We start from the raw sequence: 16,976 nt of genomic DNA on the forward strand, positions 1-16,976 counted from the left end.
CTGCCTGTTTGCAGTCCTTGGAATGAAAATTCCCCTCTGCACTGTCTGCTTTGAAAGCATGTTTTGCGAAAATGGGCACTGCAGATTAGCAGCCCAGCCAAGAAGCCTACAACGAAAGGTTACCGTACCAGCCCACATGTAACCATACTGGCAGCATGAAAAGAAAACTATAGAAAAGAACTGGGCCAAAATTAACAAAATGAATTTCAGTAGGGTTCTACACTTAGGCAGGAAGAACCAGCTGCATAAATATAAGATGCAGTACATCTGGTTTGTCAGTAGTACATATGAATAGAATCTAGGGATCTTAGTAGGCTGCAAGCTTAACTTGAGTCTACAGTGTGATACAGCAACAACAACAAAAGTTAGGTTATTCTAGGCTGCATCCGCAGAAGTCTAGTGTCCAGATCAAGGGAAGTCATATTCCCACTCCGTTCTGCCTTGGCCAAATCACACCTGGAACACTGTGTCCAGTTCTGGGTGCCACAATTTAAGGAGGATATTGACAAGCTAGAACGTGTGCAGAGGAGGATGACCAAGTTGATAAAGTATCAAGTGTCATATCACCTATCAGTCTCTCTCCTCTTTTCCAAGCTGTACATACCCAGCTCTTTCAACCATTTCTCATAAGGCTTGGGGTCCAGCCTCTTGATCATCTTGGTTGCTTCCTCTGCAGCTAGTTAAAATCTAATTATAGTGGAGAATCAAAGTTGGAAGGGACCCTGAGGAACATCCAGTCCAACCAGATGCAGGAATATGCAGCTGTCCAGACAGGGATTGAACTTGCAACCTTGGCGTTATCAGCACCAAGCTCTAACCAACTGGGTTTCTACATTCATTTTTGCCTGATCTCAGAGAGAGGGCAATTTTAATAGTGATTTCATGTGTCTGCCTCATTTGCACTGTTTATGACCTGAGAGCGGCGGCCACATCAACAGCTGGTGCCCCAAAGGGGTCCAGTTCTGATGCAACCTCCTCCCGCATTTGAAGCCACTCCAGCCACAACAATGGAGCTAAAAGGAAATGCATTGCGCTTGCATAGAACCTGTTGTGTTACTTTCACATAACACCAGCGTACTTTAACGTGTGTGGAACCCCATTTGAAAGTGTGTCTAGCCAGAATAAACAACTGGCATTCTTGACTCTTTAGCTGTAAATCATGGGATTAAAAAACCTACTTGTAACAATTTCGGGATGAGTCAGCTTTGTTTCCATCTCACAGGGAGTCTGCCCTGTAAGAGCCCTACCAAATTTTGCCTTTAAAGGCGACCAGCCAGCCTTTGTCTCCAGGGCCTGGGTGAGGTTTTTTGGAACGCCTGAAATTGTCCTCATGCTGGAAGGAAAGAAACTCTCAGTGTTTATCTTAGCCAAGGATTGCCCTGTGCTTTACCAGTCTCTTGCTGACCATTTAAAAGTCATCAGCTGAAATGAGGAATGCTTTTAATTACCGTTTGGAGTTGACATGTTTCTGGGCTTTGGCCAGCTGTACAGGCTGCTCTTTGCTGTTGTTCCACAGAGCAAGTATCCCCCTTTGGTGTGTGTTGACCTTCGCCTAGCGGGGTGAAGACCTGGGGATGGAGAGAAGCAGAGCAGAAGGTCAGTGCAGGCTCTGCAAGCACAAAATCCCAGGTTTGATCCCTGCTGACATCTGCTGTTAACGTAAGAACCTGAGAAGAGCCCGCTGGATGAGGCCAGTGGCCCACCTCGTCCAGCATCCTGTTTCCATCAGATCCCTATTGTGGAAAACCAGCAAGCAGCAACCGAGCCCAAGAGCCCTCTTCCCTCCTATGGTTTCCAGCAACTCGCATTCAGAAGCATCAACGCCTCCCAACTGGAGACGAAGCAGAGCCATTGTGGCAAGTAGCCATTGGTGGCCTCTATGAATACTGTAAAAGCCCTCCAGGTTGGTGGCCATCACTGCCTCCTGGGGGAGCCCCATGGCTTAACGGCATGAAGGAAACTTCATTTATCTGTCCTGAATCTCCCAATTTTCAGCTTCATTTGATATACATGAGTTCTAGTGTTATGGGGGGGGGGGTTATCTGTCCACCTTCTCCGTGCCAGGCAAAAATCATGTCGCCTCCCACTCACCATTTCTCTAAACTAAAAAGTCCCAAACGAAAGGAAACCTTCATGAGTCTTTCATTTAAAAAAACAAAACCAAAACAGATTTCTAAATAAACCTTGATTCAAGGGTTCTTCTGTAATCCCCAGAAATAGTAGATGCAGAAGCTAGTTGAACTTTTGCATCATTGAAGGCATTTTTTCTTTTCTTTTGTTTTGCACTGGGGAGCAAAAACACCGTTCTCACCAGCCATTGTTAGACAGCATCATAAAACCTAGGATATTCCATGTATCCAACTGCTGGCAAGTTTTATTCTGTGTGTGTGCAACAGATTGAAAGTTTATATCCTGTTATGAAGGTTTCCATGGCAAAGCCAGGCAACAATCAGCAGCCAAATATGTTTTAGTTGACTGGGCAGAGAGGGACTTTTCCCCTCTCCTCTTCTTGTTCTTGAACTGATCAAGGGAGAATTAGCCCACAAACTCTTGATGGGGTCTTGCACTACTTGGGCTCCAGCTGATGCTGAAGTATTGCCGACACTTCTGGGGGTGTCCCAGTGCCCTCCCCAAGCAGCAGCAAGTGCAGCAACGCCATCCTGTTAACCCCCCGCCCCCCAGGGATGGCCAGCTGGTGCCTCCTGGAACCATTTAAAATTCACTTATTGATCTATAATATACATAGCAATGCAATTCAGCAATAATCTTAGAGTGCTTTTTAACAATGAAATACAGTAATAAAATAATTTGAAAGCAATGAAACATGCAAGAAAAAAACCTGACACATTATCAGCATCGCTCAATCCTTAAAGGGCTCTGGACAGGAAACAGGCAGAATGCCACAAGGCCTTACCCGCCTCCCCTCAGAAAGCTGCCTTAGACATTTTGATTTATTCTCATGGTTTTATTTTCTTTCTTTTTTTTAAAGACTGTTGTGTCATTTATTATATACATTTCATGTGGGGCCACAAGTCCAGGAAGACTTCTTATTTCTGCTTCTACAACAGAGCCAAATAGGCTGCCTTATTCATTCTTCCATAGGCTGCAGCTTCACCCTCTTCAGACTTTCTGTTCTACATATTGCTGAAGTGCGAAACCCATTTGGCCGTGGGGGTTTGGTCCTCTACCATCAGTCATGTTGGCTTCAGTCCCTGTGCTACAAGGCCCCATAAATATTTGTCATTCTTCCTGATAATGGCTTGCCCAATATCTTTCCAAAATGTATTAGCATAACACGCCTTTTTCCTTCTCAAGACGTTCTTATGTGCACTTTGCTGGGCTAAGAAACTCCTAATTTGATCACCAGATTTGTCTGTCCTTAAAAGATCTAGCTGATTTTGCTTTCTGCACTCTGCGTCAAACCAAGACAGTATTGGAAATTTTGTATTTTACCAAATAGGGTCTGTGGTTCTCTAGCAGGGCCTGCCACAAACTAAGAGAGGCTCATACAACAAAAATATAATATTTAGAATATACTGGACCCCATTACATTTGTTTTAAAAAGGGCTATCTAAGGTATCTAACTGTTGGAGATGCAATAGGGATAATGCTTCTCTAAAACATACGTTTTTTCTTTGTCCTATATTGAAAGATTTTTGGCAGAAGGTAACTGAAATGAAATGAAATGAAACTATCAACAGAACTGTATGGAATAGGCTTACATTTACAGAGCAAAATATCCTTTTGAATTATATACCCAGTACATGGATCCTTACAAAAGGACAATATGAATGGACTCTCCGTGCCCTTAACTAAAGCAAAAAGACGTATTGATGAATTTGAAAAATAAAAATGTGGCGGCTCCCTTCTACGATTGGATTGAAGTCGTATACAAACTTGCAACATATGAACATATGGGCAATCTAGCCAGAAGATATTTGTATTTTGATGAGTTTTGCCCTCTTCCTGCCCCCTGTTCCTTCATTTTCCTCCTCTCTTAAGCTCTTTGATGGCTGAAGAACAGCCTTTAATTTCCTAGTTCTAATCTGCTGGAAGGAAGTGATAGCGCTGGGTACCCTCACCTTATCTGATGTTAGACATTGTTTGAAGAAAGTGAGGCACTGGGAGAGGGGGCTCATGAATAATCTGTAGGCAGTCAGGCAAGCCACACAGGTTAGCTATCTCTAAATCGGATGATGTTGGGCATAGTTTTGGGAGAAGTGCCGGCTCCCTCGGCCAGGAAAGCGAGATGAGCGCCGCAACCCCAGAGTTGGCCACGACTGGACCTAATGGTCAGGGGTCCCTTTACATGCACAAACTGATGGCCAGAGGGTCGTGCAAAAACTGAAGACTGCCTGGGGGTGTCACTTTGCCACTTCTTGAGGGCTTCCCAGTGGCAGATAGAAGTGCTTGCTTGGTAATGGATATAATGCTTGCTGTTTAGAATAAAATCTTAAAAATCTTCTCACTCACTTGTGTTTGTATTGCCTCTGAATCTCATTTTAAAAGAACCACCTTCCATTTGGCAAGACAACAATTTTCATATAAACACAGGTATTTTCGGTACAGAGATTCCGAGAGAGCAGAAAAGACACTTTATGTCTGCTGGGCCAGAATACTACTGGCCCAGAGATGGAAAGAAGGTAAAGTTCCAACCAGAGGAATGGTTGATGAAGGTGATGGACTACGCTGAAATGGCAAAATTGACCGGGAAAATCAGAGATAAGAAGAAGTTTAGGAAGGAATGGGAAAAAATTATAGTCTATTTAAGAGAACATTATAAACAAAAACTTTGGCAGGATTAGAGTAATACTTGTAAAAGACAAAATATAATGGAAAAAGTTAATAATAGATACTGTACTGGCCTGACTATAAGCCTCACTTTCCCCAAAAATTCCAACTGTGAAAAGTTAAAGTGCGTCTTAAATTCACAACCTTACAAAGATTGGCTTTTACGATAGTGCTGCTAAAACAGACCTATGGTAAAACAAAACGGGTGTGAGTGCCTGCAGAATGTTAAGGGTATTTTAAGGGCTTATATTCAGGTATTGGCTTTTCTCCCCCCCCCCCCGAATTTTAAAGGTGCGGCTTATATTTGAGTGTGGCTTATATTTGGGCCAATATGGTATAACAAATTGGGGGGGGGGGGATAAGCTGAGAGAAAAGGGATTGACAATGAAACCAGAGAAGGGGGGGGGGGAGTCAAGGGATTCTGAGAATCCTAAATGTGAAGGTGAATGATAAGTTTAAATTGAAATTTGTCATGTAAAACAATAACAATATTTTATAAAAAAAAGATGCTGAGGACCTTGACCAAGGAACTGGTTGAGCTGGGTTAGCAAGATTCCTTGTTTATTGATTCTAGTCTCATATTCACAGGACCATAGGTTTGGAAGAGAACCAGGGGTGTCGTCCAGACTGACTCCACCGCCAACGCCATAGCAATACTCTGGTTTAGGGTTTGGAGTCATCTCCAAACTGCTTTAGCTAAGCAAGTGAAGTCTTTAGGAAGGTGCGAAAGAAGAGACTCGCCCCTCCTTAGACCCCGCCCAAAGCACCTCCAAATATTGCGGTGAGGCATTTTTCATTCCAAGCTGACTAAAGTGCTGAGCAGGAGCTGGGGAGGCACTGAGGCGTATTGCTGCAACACCCTGCTTGTCATCGCCATCACGTCCCATGAAGAGGGAAAGGGGGGCCCAGCCCAGATGCAGACCTGGGGGCCAGAGAACCAGCCTGGCTTCCCCAAACAGCAGCAGCCAGACCCCCTGCCAAGACTCTTGTGTTTCTGCTCTGTCCCTGCAAGGGAGTCTTGGAAGCCTCATACCTAGCAAGCCATAAAAGGCAAGGAGTGGAGGGAGGCCTGGGGGGGTGGGTCTGGACAGCAGCCATTGCACACAGCCCTGCCCCCTCGTGGGCTGAAGGTGTCGAGCACCAAACCAGCTGATCTTTGGAGCTTTAACAACAACAACAACACTCTCCTTTGGGGGAGATTTAAAGGACTTTATTATCAGCAGAGCCTTGCTCCAAAGGGATGACGCTGCAGGAAAGGCTTTGCAAATGCTCAGCATTTTTCCTCGTAAGTGTGGCATCCATGAGGAATCTTATTTCCAAGGCTGCTGCCAGGCTCTTTGATTATCTCCTGTACGCTTTTGATGGCACAGCCATTTGCTTAGCAGTAACACATCTCTGCAACACAGTTCCAGGCTCAATCTCCCTCCTTGCCTGAAAAATGCCTTCTCCCCCCTCCTCCTCATCACTGGAAGCCAGAGCAAGGTGCAATCTTACACTGCCTATGTGACACACCATCTAAGGAAGGGGTGCCTGCGTAAAAGGGGATTGGGACAAGGGAGGTCATCTTTAGAAATCAAACAAACCAGAACTACCTAGCCGGAAGCTCCTCTGCTTTTCAGTCTTTCCAAAAAGCCACGGGCAGAGGGCCAGTTTCAGATGTGTAGAGATCTAACCATCTTACCATAAATGACTGCAAAGGGAGGGCTGTGAATCGTCATCGTGAGGTTGGTCCCAAAAGACAAATCACTGGAAATCGCTGGAAAAGCTTCTTGCAACCTGCTCTTGGGAAGGAGAAAGGCTTTTGCTAGAATGTAATGCAGCCTTTCAAGAAAGAAGTTTGCAGCTTGGAATCCACTGGACTTTTGGATGTGTCTTTTGCTCAGGTGGGGGAAAAATCCATGTTGTGCGTTTTCTTTTAGTATATTTGTGTGTCCTGTTCTGGTAGAGAAACGCGTGCTGTGACTCTCCAAGGGGTGACCCGCCCTGGATGTTGTTAATGTTGATAACAGAGCTTCTAATGATCCACAGAGAGAGCTTTCCAAGCTACTGGTGGGCTTGTGGGTGCATCGTCTGTCCCCCTCCACCCCCCCACCCAAAATACAAGGGGAAGCTGATGCGGAGGATTCTGAACTGAATGACATTTGGGGAACCCGCATTGTTGGGGTCTTGTCTGCACAGGCAATCCAGGTGGTGTGCTGCTTGCCATGGAAGCCCCTGCGTGGCAGCACTCGGGGTACTCACTCGACAGCAAGAGCATCACAAAAAGGAAAGAGGCTCCCCACACCAGGAAAACATCAAAGGTGAAATGTGATGGCTTTGCTTTGGCAACAGATGAGCAAATGGTGTGTGAGGGGACCAGGCCCAGGGATGGAGTCTGTGGAGTTCATGTCTCCACAAGACACCTGCAGATGAAGAGAGCCACAGGTGAGGCGGCTTCCATGGGGCAGCTGGCAGGGGAGCCCCTCCTCTCTGCGCCACACATGGCCATGCAGGCGCATGGGAAGGGCCTGGAAAGTCCAGCCTCTATGCAGGTGCTCCAAAGGCAGCGCTCAGAAGACGCAGAAGGCAGGAAGACCACGGCTCTCTGCTATAGGCTAGAGGAAAGCAAGCACAGCATCATGACCCAAGAGGGCGAAACCCACCCATTTGGCTTTCCAGAATCTGAAAGGAAAAGGGAAATGACAGCGTGCAGTTGGCCACTGGTTCAAATAAATAACTTTGGCAGTCAAGAAAGTTTAGGAAGGGAGGCTGTGAGGGCAGATATGACTAGCACTTTCCAGGGGGTATTGAGGAGGCAGCTGACACGCTCAGAGAGCAGCGCTGAGAACCGGCAAGTGAATAAGCTGATGCTGAACTCCCCTGGCGAGGAAACCAAGGCTGGCTTCCTGAGTTCCCTGGATTCTCCAGAGGAGCCAAGAAATGGAGAGATGGAAGGCCCTCCGCTACAAAACCATGGGGGAACCGGAGGCCCACTGATTGCTCTTCCCAATGGGCAAAGTGGAGACCACATGCAGATGGCGAGCTGCGCCTCTTGGCCTGCGAGAGCAGCAATCGGCTGCAGTCATGTTACCCTGACTGGTGTAGAAGAGGCGGCAAGGGAGGTTCGTGGGAGCGATAAAGGAGCCAAGGGCCTTGAGATAAAGTTGCTGGCAGCTTCAAACCTTGCTTTGGTTTGGGGGGAGGCTGAAAGACATCCCAGGGAGAGGAGCCAGCCCCGCAAGAGTGGGGAAGACCTTGGGGCCTGCAGTGAACTGGGCTTTGAGTCAAAGAGCCAAGCAGGTGGCTTGCCAAGCCCTGGGGAAGAGGCAGAAGCAGCAGAGAACCTCAAGTCCACGGCAGCCACGGCAGTCATGGTGGTGACCCTGCAAAACCCCTCTCACGGGACCAGCGAAAGTGGCAGAAGCAAAACCACTGGAGGAAAACCCCCAGAAAATGGGGAATGTTGTCGGCTGCAGGAACAAAGGAAGACTAAACAAGAGGATGAAAAAGCCCTCAGAGTGGCAGACATGAAGAAGACGTTTGAGAAGCAGAAGCCGGCAGGGGAGAAGGCTGCCCCACCTGCTCGGAAAGGTGAGACAGGGGTACTGTGACTGGGGCAGGATTGCCTATGTTTGCAGTGGCTAAGGAGGAGCATTTTAAAAAACTCTTGACCGCCATCTTGGTCTCAGAGCACAAGGACACGGAACAGGTAAGAGAGCATCTTGTATTCAGATCGGCAGGTGTTCAAAGATTGCTGAAGTGGCACAGAGTTCTGCTTCAGAATGGATGTCCAGCAGCAGGAAGGAATAAATTAGTGTGTTGGGTCGGGAGAGAGAGAGGTTGTTTGTGTGCTTTGCCTGTGAAGTTGACCAGGAAAGAAAGCTGGGATCATTGATGTGAGTTAAATATCAAGGAAGGGAGAAAATAAATCAAATAAACCAGCAATACCAGAGTACTGCTTAAACCTGCAAAGGACTGGGAATTTCACAGGGCTGTGAAATTTTAGCACCTGGACTTGATGGCCTTTTGCCCTCCCCCATATTAGATCGGAGTATGTATTTCTTGGCTAACTGCAAGGGGGGGGGGTTCTTGCTCACTCTGCTGAACTGAGCCCAAGACTTTAGTCGTAAAACTCTGGCCTGATGACACCCGCCCTGCAGGCGGACAAAACCTCTGGCCCACTTTTCTACTATGTCTAGTGGACTCAGCAAGTGAGGCATTTTTATTTGTTTCAGCTGAGCAGCTGACTGCAAAGCTGCATCACGTCCTTTTAGTCCCATGGCGCAACTCTTGAGTGCAGCTTCCACATACGCATGGTGTGGGATGGACGGTCCTCCTCAGGCCAGCACATTTTTGCATCATCCATGTAACTTAGCTGAGCTCAGTGGCCGAGCACCTGCTTTCCTGCAGAAGTTCCCTGCCCCCCCCCATGGCACCTCCAGGGAGGGTGGGAGAGATCCCTGTTCCCCAAGAGCCCCTGCCAGCCAGTGCAGACAGTTCTGAGCTCAATGGACCAGTGCCGGACTCAGTAGAAGGCAGCTTTCTGTATTTCTATAAAATGCCAGCCCATGTCCCTGCCTTCTGCATTTACCCTTTCCACAGAAAATCTGTTTTAAAAATCCATTGCTGACAGCCTGTTTGCAATACTAAGCCCCTGTGAAGGGAAGGACTGCCTGCTTTCAACTAGAATTTCCCCAATGTGGTATTTATTTAGCATCACGCAGTTTGTAGCTGGGATGCTACAGATGTTCTATTATTCTGAGCATTTGATACTTGGGTTCTCATATGCAGAACTGGGTGCCCCCCCCCTTCAGTTGCCTTGGTGATGAGAGAAGACAGCACATAGTGGTCTTGGGCAAAATTAGCAAAGGAATTTGCTGCCGCGCAGAGACATACCTAGGCTCCCTTGTGTCCCTGGAAAGGAGCTGCCTCAGAGCCCCCTCCCTCTCTGCTGAGGCACCCAGAGCAGCCGGGGAGCCCCCCAGGGAGTGCGCAGGTGGGTGGACGGGCCCTAGACACTCCAAGCTAGAGAGCGGATGCACGGTTTTTGTGCCCTCCTGGGCCTGCGCCCCTGGCAGGGGGCAACATAGCCACCCCCTAGGTATGCCCCTGCTGCCAGGAGAAATTGGTTTGACCCTGCAGGGCTCAGGTCAGAGGAATGGCCTTAAGGAAACTTTCTCCCAGTGTCAGGATGTGCCTGCACCCGTGTAACTGCTGATAACCAATGTCCTGTGCCCACACCTTAAATCAGCCTTCCCCAATTTTGTGCCCTCCAGAGGCTTTGGACTACAGCTCTGTCAGGCCTTCTTAGGGTCTAATGACCCACAGCCCCTGTCTACCTGGACCAGCAGCTCCTATGCAGTTTGAGACAGGAGTCTTTCCCTGGGTGTAGCCAGGATTTTTGTTAGTGGGGGCAGGCCTTTTCTTGGGGGGAGGAGAACCTCAGTTGGCTATGTATTTTTTTTTATTTTTATTGATAGGGATAGCTGCCCCCCCCCCCCCGGCTATGCCCATGAGTCTTTCCCCAAATCTACCAGACAACACCAGAGATTGAAGCCGGGAATTTCAACCCCTGCCACTGAGCTGTAGCCATTGAGCTGGCTGCTGGCTCTCCTCCGTGTTGGTGGTGGGGTGAGCTGGGGTGCCTGGGAGGGGGCATCCCTGAGAAATCCTCTTTCATCCTTTGTAATCCTCTGTTGCTGCCCTCTTGCAATGATAGGCATTTCATTGGTACATAAATGGCTAATATTCATGTATCACATGTGATTTTCCTACACCACCACCTCTTTTTAAAAGCTAGAGCTCAGCCCTGATAGTACTCCAGTTCTATAGCTCCCCTTAATGGTCAAAAGCTGAATGCAACAGCAAGTCACACTACTGTAAATATGATTCTTGCTATCGATTTCCCTAACCCAATCTCCCTAGACATAGGAGAGGAAGGTACTGAAGGCCAGGGTCAGTGCCCACCTGAAAGAGACAACGACTCCAGCAAATATAAGCCAATTTTGGGGGGCATTTTGCTTATTTTAAATCTAATTTTGAAGCGTTATATAGGCACTCCTGTAGTCCAAGACCTCGTAAGTGGCTCCCAGTATTAACACAATTAAAGGTAGTTGCCATGCAGAAGACAGGCCCCAAAATGGAACTGCTGCGGGGGTTCTTCACAAGCCCAAACCAGAGAGCTTTGAACAAGGGCTGAAGAGGTTTTTGCTTTGCAATCAGATCAGCTGCAGTATGCAGGGTGCCGATGAACTGCTGATCTCATTGAACCCCCTGAAGGTGGTCCTCCTCTCGCGGCTTGGAAGGGAGGAAGTCCAAGGCCAGCCCCGCCCCGCCAGCCTCTTTGGGCCCGGGGCCCGGCTGCAGAAAGGGCCAGCCCAGGGATGGAGCAGCTCCGCTGGGCGGGGCGGCGGGGGGAGCTCTCCGGCCAAAGGCAGCTTGGGAAGACTTCGGGATTTGGGAGTGGCAATGTACACGATGCCATCCCCTTTACCAAATGTTTTGTTTTAAATAATAATCTAAGAGTCTCTTTTAATTTTACCCCAACCCATCTTTCCAAAAGCACTGCTCTCTCTTTGCTGAATAACTACGCATACTGTGCAGGACTAGAGCGCTAAAGGTCTTTACAAAAAACTCAACCCCACAATATTTGAAATAGATTAAAACGTATGTACTGCTTAGAAATATTCATTTATGAACCATATTCCTAAGCCAGCCCCTCGCTCGGAGGGAAGAAAGAGATCTCGGCCACGTCCGGGGACCATACACGAGTCTGACTCGGACACGTGAGAATGGGGAGTTGCGTGTGCGAGCGCCGGGGGGAGCGAGCGGGGAGGCGGGGCCGCGGACAAGGGAGGCGCGTGCCCGCGCCCGGCGCTCGCTCCCCCCCCGCCGCGCCTCTCCTCGCTTCCTCTCGCGCCGCGCCCGCCCCGCCCTTCTCCTTTCCAGCGAGAGACGCTGGTTGGACGCCTTCCGTCCCGCGCTGGGCGGCGATTGGCTGCCTCGCCTCTCCCCTCCGCGAGGGCGGGACATGAGGTTGGCTGAGGCGACGCGAGAGGGCGGAGCGGCGCAGGGCGCGGCGGGGCGTGGGCGTGGGCGGGGCGTGGGCGGTCCCGCCCCCTGGCGGCCGGTCTTCGCGCGTGTCCGTCAGTCAGTCGGAGTCGGGCGAGGAGGAAGGAGGTGCGCGGGCGGCGGCGGAGGGCGAGGTAAGGGGAGGCGGACGCGTGTCCGTGTGCAGGCGCGCTCGCGTGTCCCTCGGGGCGGGGGGTGTCCTCGCTTCTTGGTGCCCGGCGACGCTCTTCGGGGGCCGCTTCCTCGCTGCCGGCTCCTCTGGCCGCCCTCGCGCTCCTTCCGATCCAGGCCCCCCGGGAAAGCGGCGGAAGGGCGGCGGGGCTCCCCTCTCCCCCGCCCCCTCCTGCCCCACAGGTTGCCCTCCGGCCTCCGAAGGAAACGTGCCTGACTTTCTGTCTTCCTGCAGATTCGGGTGCCTGTAGGGATTCCACAAAACAATGCATTTTTGTTTGCGCTTAAACAGATTATTGGTGTGGCATATGTGGGTCTCATGGGGGGAGGCTAAAAAAAAAAAAGACATTTGCACCTTCCTCATTAAAAAAAGACTGCGTGTCTGATTCACAAAATATACATTTATAAATCTGTAACTGCAGGTGAGAGCATGCCAGGTTTGAAATTGGAGAAGGGAAGTGGAGGTTTGTAATTGTCAGGTGGTCCGAGTGGTCATGTTCAAATAATTTCCATCTTTTGACTCAAAGGCGGGGGGGGGGGGGGGAGAAAGGGCTCTTGAAGCAGCTTATGTAAGCCGCAGTGAGATGCCATTGAAAAGGGCTGGGGAGGGAAAGAGCCCGGGCTTCTTTGGAAACAGAGGTGTCTTGAGGGTGTCGGGTTTGGTGGGATGTGGGGGCTGCAGATGTGGGGCTAGGATGAGAGGCCTGGGGTTTGCATGAGACCGTGGATGGGCGAGAAGGGAAGGCATGGGGGGGTGACTGGGGAGAAACAGCTGCAAGGGATGAACTGAGGAGGACATAAAGGTTTGTTCATGTGAGAGACAACTCAAGGTGCTAAGTCCAGGCAGCCCAGGAAGCTGATAAACGGTGGTGGGAAGCTTTCCAGTTTGGGGAGGGAGGTGTATCATGCAGGTGCAGGCAATAATGTTTCTGTGTTTTGTGGGGGGGCGGGTTGTCAGCAGGGTGTAGACTTGGGTGCTGGTGACGGAGGAGGGACTTGGGTGTGTTGCTTTATGGCAGCAGATAATTGAGGAGGGAGGGGAGGGTTAGGTCATGGGGAGAGCCAGTTGCTGGTTAGGGCAGGCTGCTCCCCAAGCTGCAGGCAGATGTTTGGTGCTCTGTTGCAAATTGTGGAGAGGTCAGGGGAACAAGAAGGATGTCCCTGTATAAGGGGCTGCAGGTGTTTGGGGTGGGGTATGTCTCCCTGTGATGGTTGAGGGAGAGCAGCGCAGCAGCAGGGGTTAAAAAGGAATTCTCAAGGAAATCTGCTTTTCTGTTTGGGGAAATTGTGCGTGTGCAATTTTTACAGCTGAATACTGGGAAATCATGGGTTAAATGAAGTGTAGAGAGAAATTTTAGGAACTCTGAAGAGGGTTTCATACTGGCTGTCTTCTGTAGATAGGATTCCTTCTAAAGGAGGAAGCTGTCACATACTGCTCGGCAACCCTGGAGAGAGGCTTTCAGTCGGATAGAAGCCTCCTTCAAATACCTCACAGAAGAATACAGCAGTATATTCTGCATGTGGGGGAAGTGGTTTTAGAAGATAGCAATAAATGCCTTCAGTTGGCATGGGATACCTCTTGCAGGGCTGGACTAGGCAGCTGAGTCTGCTGCTCAAAGAATGGGCATCTTTTGCCGAGAAGAAGCCTCTCGAGGTGCAAACTGTAATTCTTCCTCAGTATTGCACATTTTATGACTAAGAATAATGTGAGCACTTCTGTGTGGGATGGAATACAGTTCTTTTGTTCTTTAGATTGTTGACTATTTTTGAGGAGGGGAAAATATTAGTCAGTTGCCTACGATGTGTGTGGCATACAGTGGAACATGATGTCTAAGAAGAAGGGGGAAGGGTAGATGACTGTGCCTGCCATGCATGCTGGGGCTGTAAGTCCAGTGGAGTTCAGCAGGTCATAATTCATAGAATCAGAATTGCAGCGTTGGAAGGGACACCAAGGAACCTCAACTAGATGACAGGTGGCCATCTAGCTCTGCTTGTAAACCTCCAAGGAAGGAAAGTCCACCACCTCTCGTGGGAGTCTTTTCCACTACTGAACAGCTCTTACTGTCCCAAATAGCCTTTCATGTAACTTGAATCAATTGGTTTGGCTCCTACCCTCTGGAGCAGGAGAAAACAAGCTTGCTCCATGGGACAGCCCTTTCAATATTTGAAGATGTCTGTCATATCTGTTCTCAGTCTCTTCTTCTTCTTCAGGCTAAACATTCCCAACTCCCTCAGCTGTTCCTAAGGCTTGGCTTCCAGACACTTGATCATCTTGGTCACCCTCCTCTGCACACTTTCCAGCTTGTCAATATCCTTCTTAAATTGTGGCACCCAGAAAGGGGCACAATATTCTGGGTGTGGTCTAACCATAGAATGGTACTATGATTTCCCTTGGTGGGAACATTCTGTTGATGTAGCCTAGAATAGCATTAGCTTTTTTTGCTGCCGCATAACGCTGTTGACTCATGTTCAACTTGTGGTCTGCTAAGACCCCCAGATCTTTTTCACATGTACTGCTAGTAAGCCAGATGTTCCCCATTTTATATTTGTGCAGCAGGTTCTTCCTGCTTAAGTGTAGAACCTTACAGTTGTCCCTATTGAAATGCAGCTCTCTCCTTGCCTTGCTTATCATGTTCACCAGGTTGGGCATTACTCTCCTTTTGGCTGAAGACAGAGGAAAAGTAGCTGTTGAGCAGTTCTGCCTCTGTCTCACAGAAGCATTTCTTTGTCTTCAGACAAAGTAATCATGGGATTGTATTGTAAATTTACATAACTCTTAATTATTTGCATATTTTGGTTCTGCCTTTCTCTCCATGCCCTGTTTCCTTCTGTCAAAATGTCATTTGTAGGATCCTCAGGGTAGGGAGGGACGCGGGTGGCGCTGTGGGTTAAACCACAGGGCCTAGGACTTGCCGATCAGAAGTTCGGTGGTTCAAATCCCCGCGGCGGGTTGAGCTCCCGTTGCTCGGTCCCTGCTCCTGCCAACCTAGCAGTTTGAAAGCACGTCAAAGTGCAAGTAGATAAATAGGTACCGCTCTGGCGGGAAGGTAAACAGCATTTCCGTGCGCTACTCTGGTTCGCCAGAAGCGGCTTAGTCCTGCTGGCCACATGACCCAGAAGCTGTACGCCGGCTCCCTCGGCCAGTAAAGCGAGATGAGCACCACAACCCCAGAGTCGGCCATGACTGGACCTAATGGTCAGGGGTCCCTTTACCTTTACCAGGGTAGGGACCTGCTTTTACATTATTCTTACCTTATTCACATGTTAATGGTAAGCCATAGACAATGGCCCACCATGAAGGACAACTTCAGCTTCTTTACTTTTCCTTCCTGGTATACAGGAGAGTCAGTTTCTACCTCAGAGTTATATCTGAAGCAGGGATTGTGGATTGTTTTGCTCCAGTGAAATCTCAGTCTGTAGCTAAGGTTTGTTCATTGCTTACTGATTGCTATTTTTTATTACATTATTTATTTATACTTATTTATTGCACTTGTAAGTCATACTTTTAATGAGAAATAAGCCCAGAACGACTTACAATGTAATACAAAAATTAAAACCAAATAAAAACAAAAACTTATACATATATACATATATATAACAGTCAAATACATCCCACCCACTAAAGGAGGCCACAATATCTAAAACTCTCCTGAGCTAAAGGTCAAAAGTCCATTTAAAAAGAATCATTTTTGCCTGGCACCTAAACATAGCCAATGATGGCACCAGGCAAGCCTCCCTGGGGAGAGCATTCCAAAAGTGGGGAGCCACCACTGAAAAGGCCCATTCTCATGTTGCCACCATCTGCACCTCCCTCTGAGAGGGCGCACAGAGAAAGACCTCAGATGGTGAGTGCAGGGATAGGGGGTCCTCGAGTTATTGCGGTCCTAAACTGCATAAGGCTTTAGAGGTCAGAACTAGCACTTTAAATTGATCCCTGAAGCAAATTGGTAGCCATTGCAGTCATGCCAGAATTGGTTTTATATACTCAGACCATCTTGTACTGGTCAGCAATTTGTCCACTGAGGTTTGCACCAGCTGTAATTTCTGAATTGTCCTCAAAGGGGGCGGCACGCATACATGGTTCTCTCCCTCCTTTTTTATCTGACCCTAATCCAACACTCTTGATCACTATATACCACTCTGACTCAGGTGTAACACTACAGCTGGGATCCTAGCTTGTTTCTTCTGTGCGGGAAGTGGGAGAAACAAAGTGGTCAGGTCTGGGCATACACAGTAAGCCGTTAACTATGGTTTGCCTTGGCATGGAAAATGGGCCACTGTAAGATGCGACTTTCATTGAAAGTGAATTCTTAATTCTTAGAAGCTTTTCTTATGATTTGTGAAATGCTATATGAATTTTCTAACTCACAAAATGTAAACTAATTACCTTTCTCAAGCATATGCATCATTGTACTAATGTATAAGAAAATGATGAAGAAATCAGCTGCAAGCTGACTAGACATAGAAATAAAACTGACTAGCCTAGGAGGTCATCATAAACTGAGCTGCTCTGCATGTACAATAGAGCATGTTTGCTCTGTGTGCCTATTTTTCCTCTGATTGGTTCAGAGATGGTATGGTAGCCATGTGCTCATCTGCTTGCAAGGGCCTTCCCACGCGGAGGGTGCTCTCCATCTGCAACCCCCGTGATCCCTTTGCACAACCCACTCATGTTTCCCTCTCCATCCATGTGGTAGATGCCAGACTTTCATGCTTTGCTTACTCCCTTTTATGAAAATATTTCTTTTTGTGTATAAAACAAGGTAATTTACAATCAGGATCTAAAATATATTAAAACCTAAAACAACTGAAATGTTTATAAAACCACAGCTTAAAAACATAGGCTAAAAACATTTTACAACGCTCAGTGAGTTCATTAAAGTGCAAGCCCTAGAACTCCAAAGAGGAGTTTGGGGGGGTGGTTATGGCAGGCTCACTTTGGGACGTGGTAATACCCATGCAAT

The 16,976-nt window shown here is 48.3% G+C and overlaps 1 protein-coding gene across 3 annotated transcripts in view; it reads left to right on the top strand.

Moving 5' to 3' along the window:
• Positions 1 to 6,509: 6,509 nt before the first annotated feature.
• Positions 6,510 to 16,976, top strand: part of CORO1C (coronin 1C) — a 65,402-nt gene continuing 54,935 nt past the window's right edge. The window contains exon 1 of one of the 3 annotated variants that reach the window (XM_083407591.1): positions 6,510 to 8,361. In XM_083407591.1, coding sequence (XP_083263717.1) covers positions 6,996 to 8,361 — 1,366 coding nt within the window. In that variant the 5' untranslated portion in view covers positions 6,510 to 6,995. Of the gene's footprint in view, positions 8,362 to 11,843; positions 11,976 to 16,976 lie in introns of those variants that run through there. The other 2 variants (XM_083407593.1, XM_083407592.1) reach the window with 2 other exon arrangements.

The sequence above is a fragment of the Podarcis tiliguerta genome, assembly GCF_965153285.1.
Source record: "Podarcis tiliguerta genome assembly, chromosome: 13".
Lineage (NCBI taxonomy): Eukaryota > Metazoa > Chordata > Lepidosauria > Squamata > Lacertidae > Podarcis > Podarcis tiliguerta.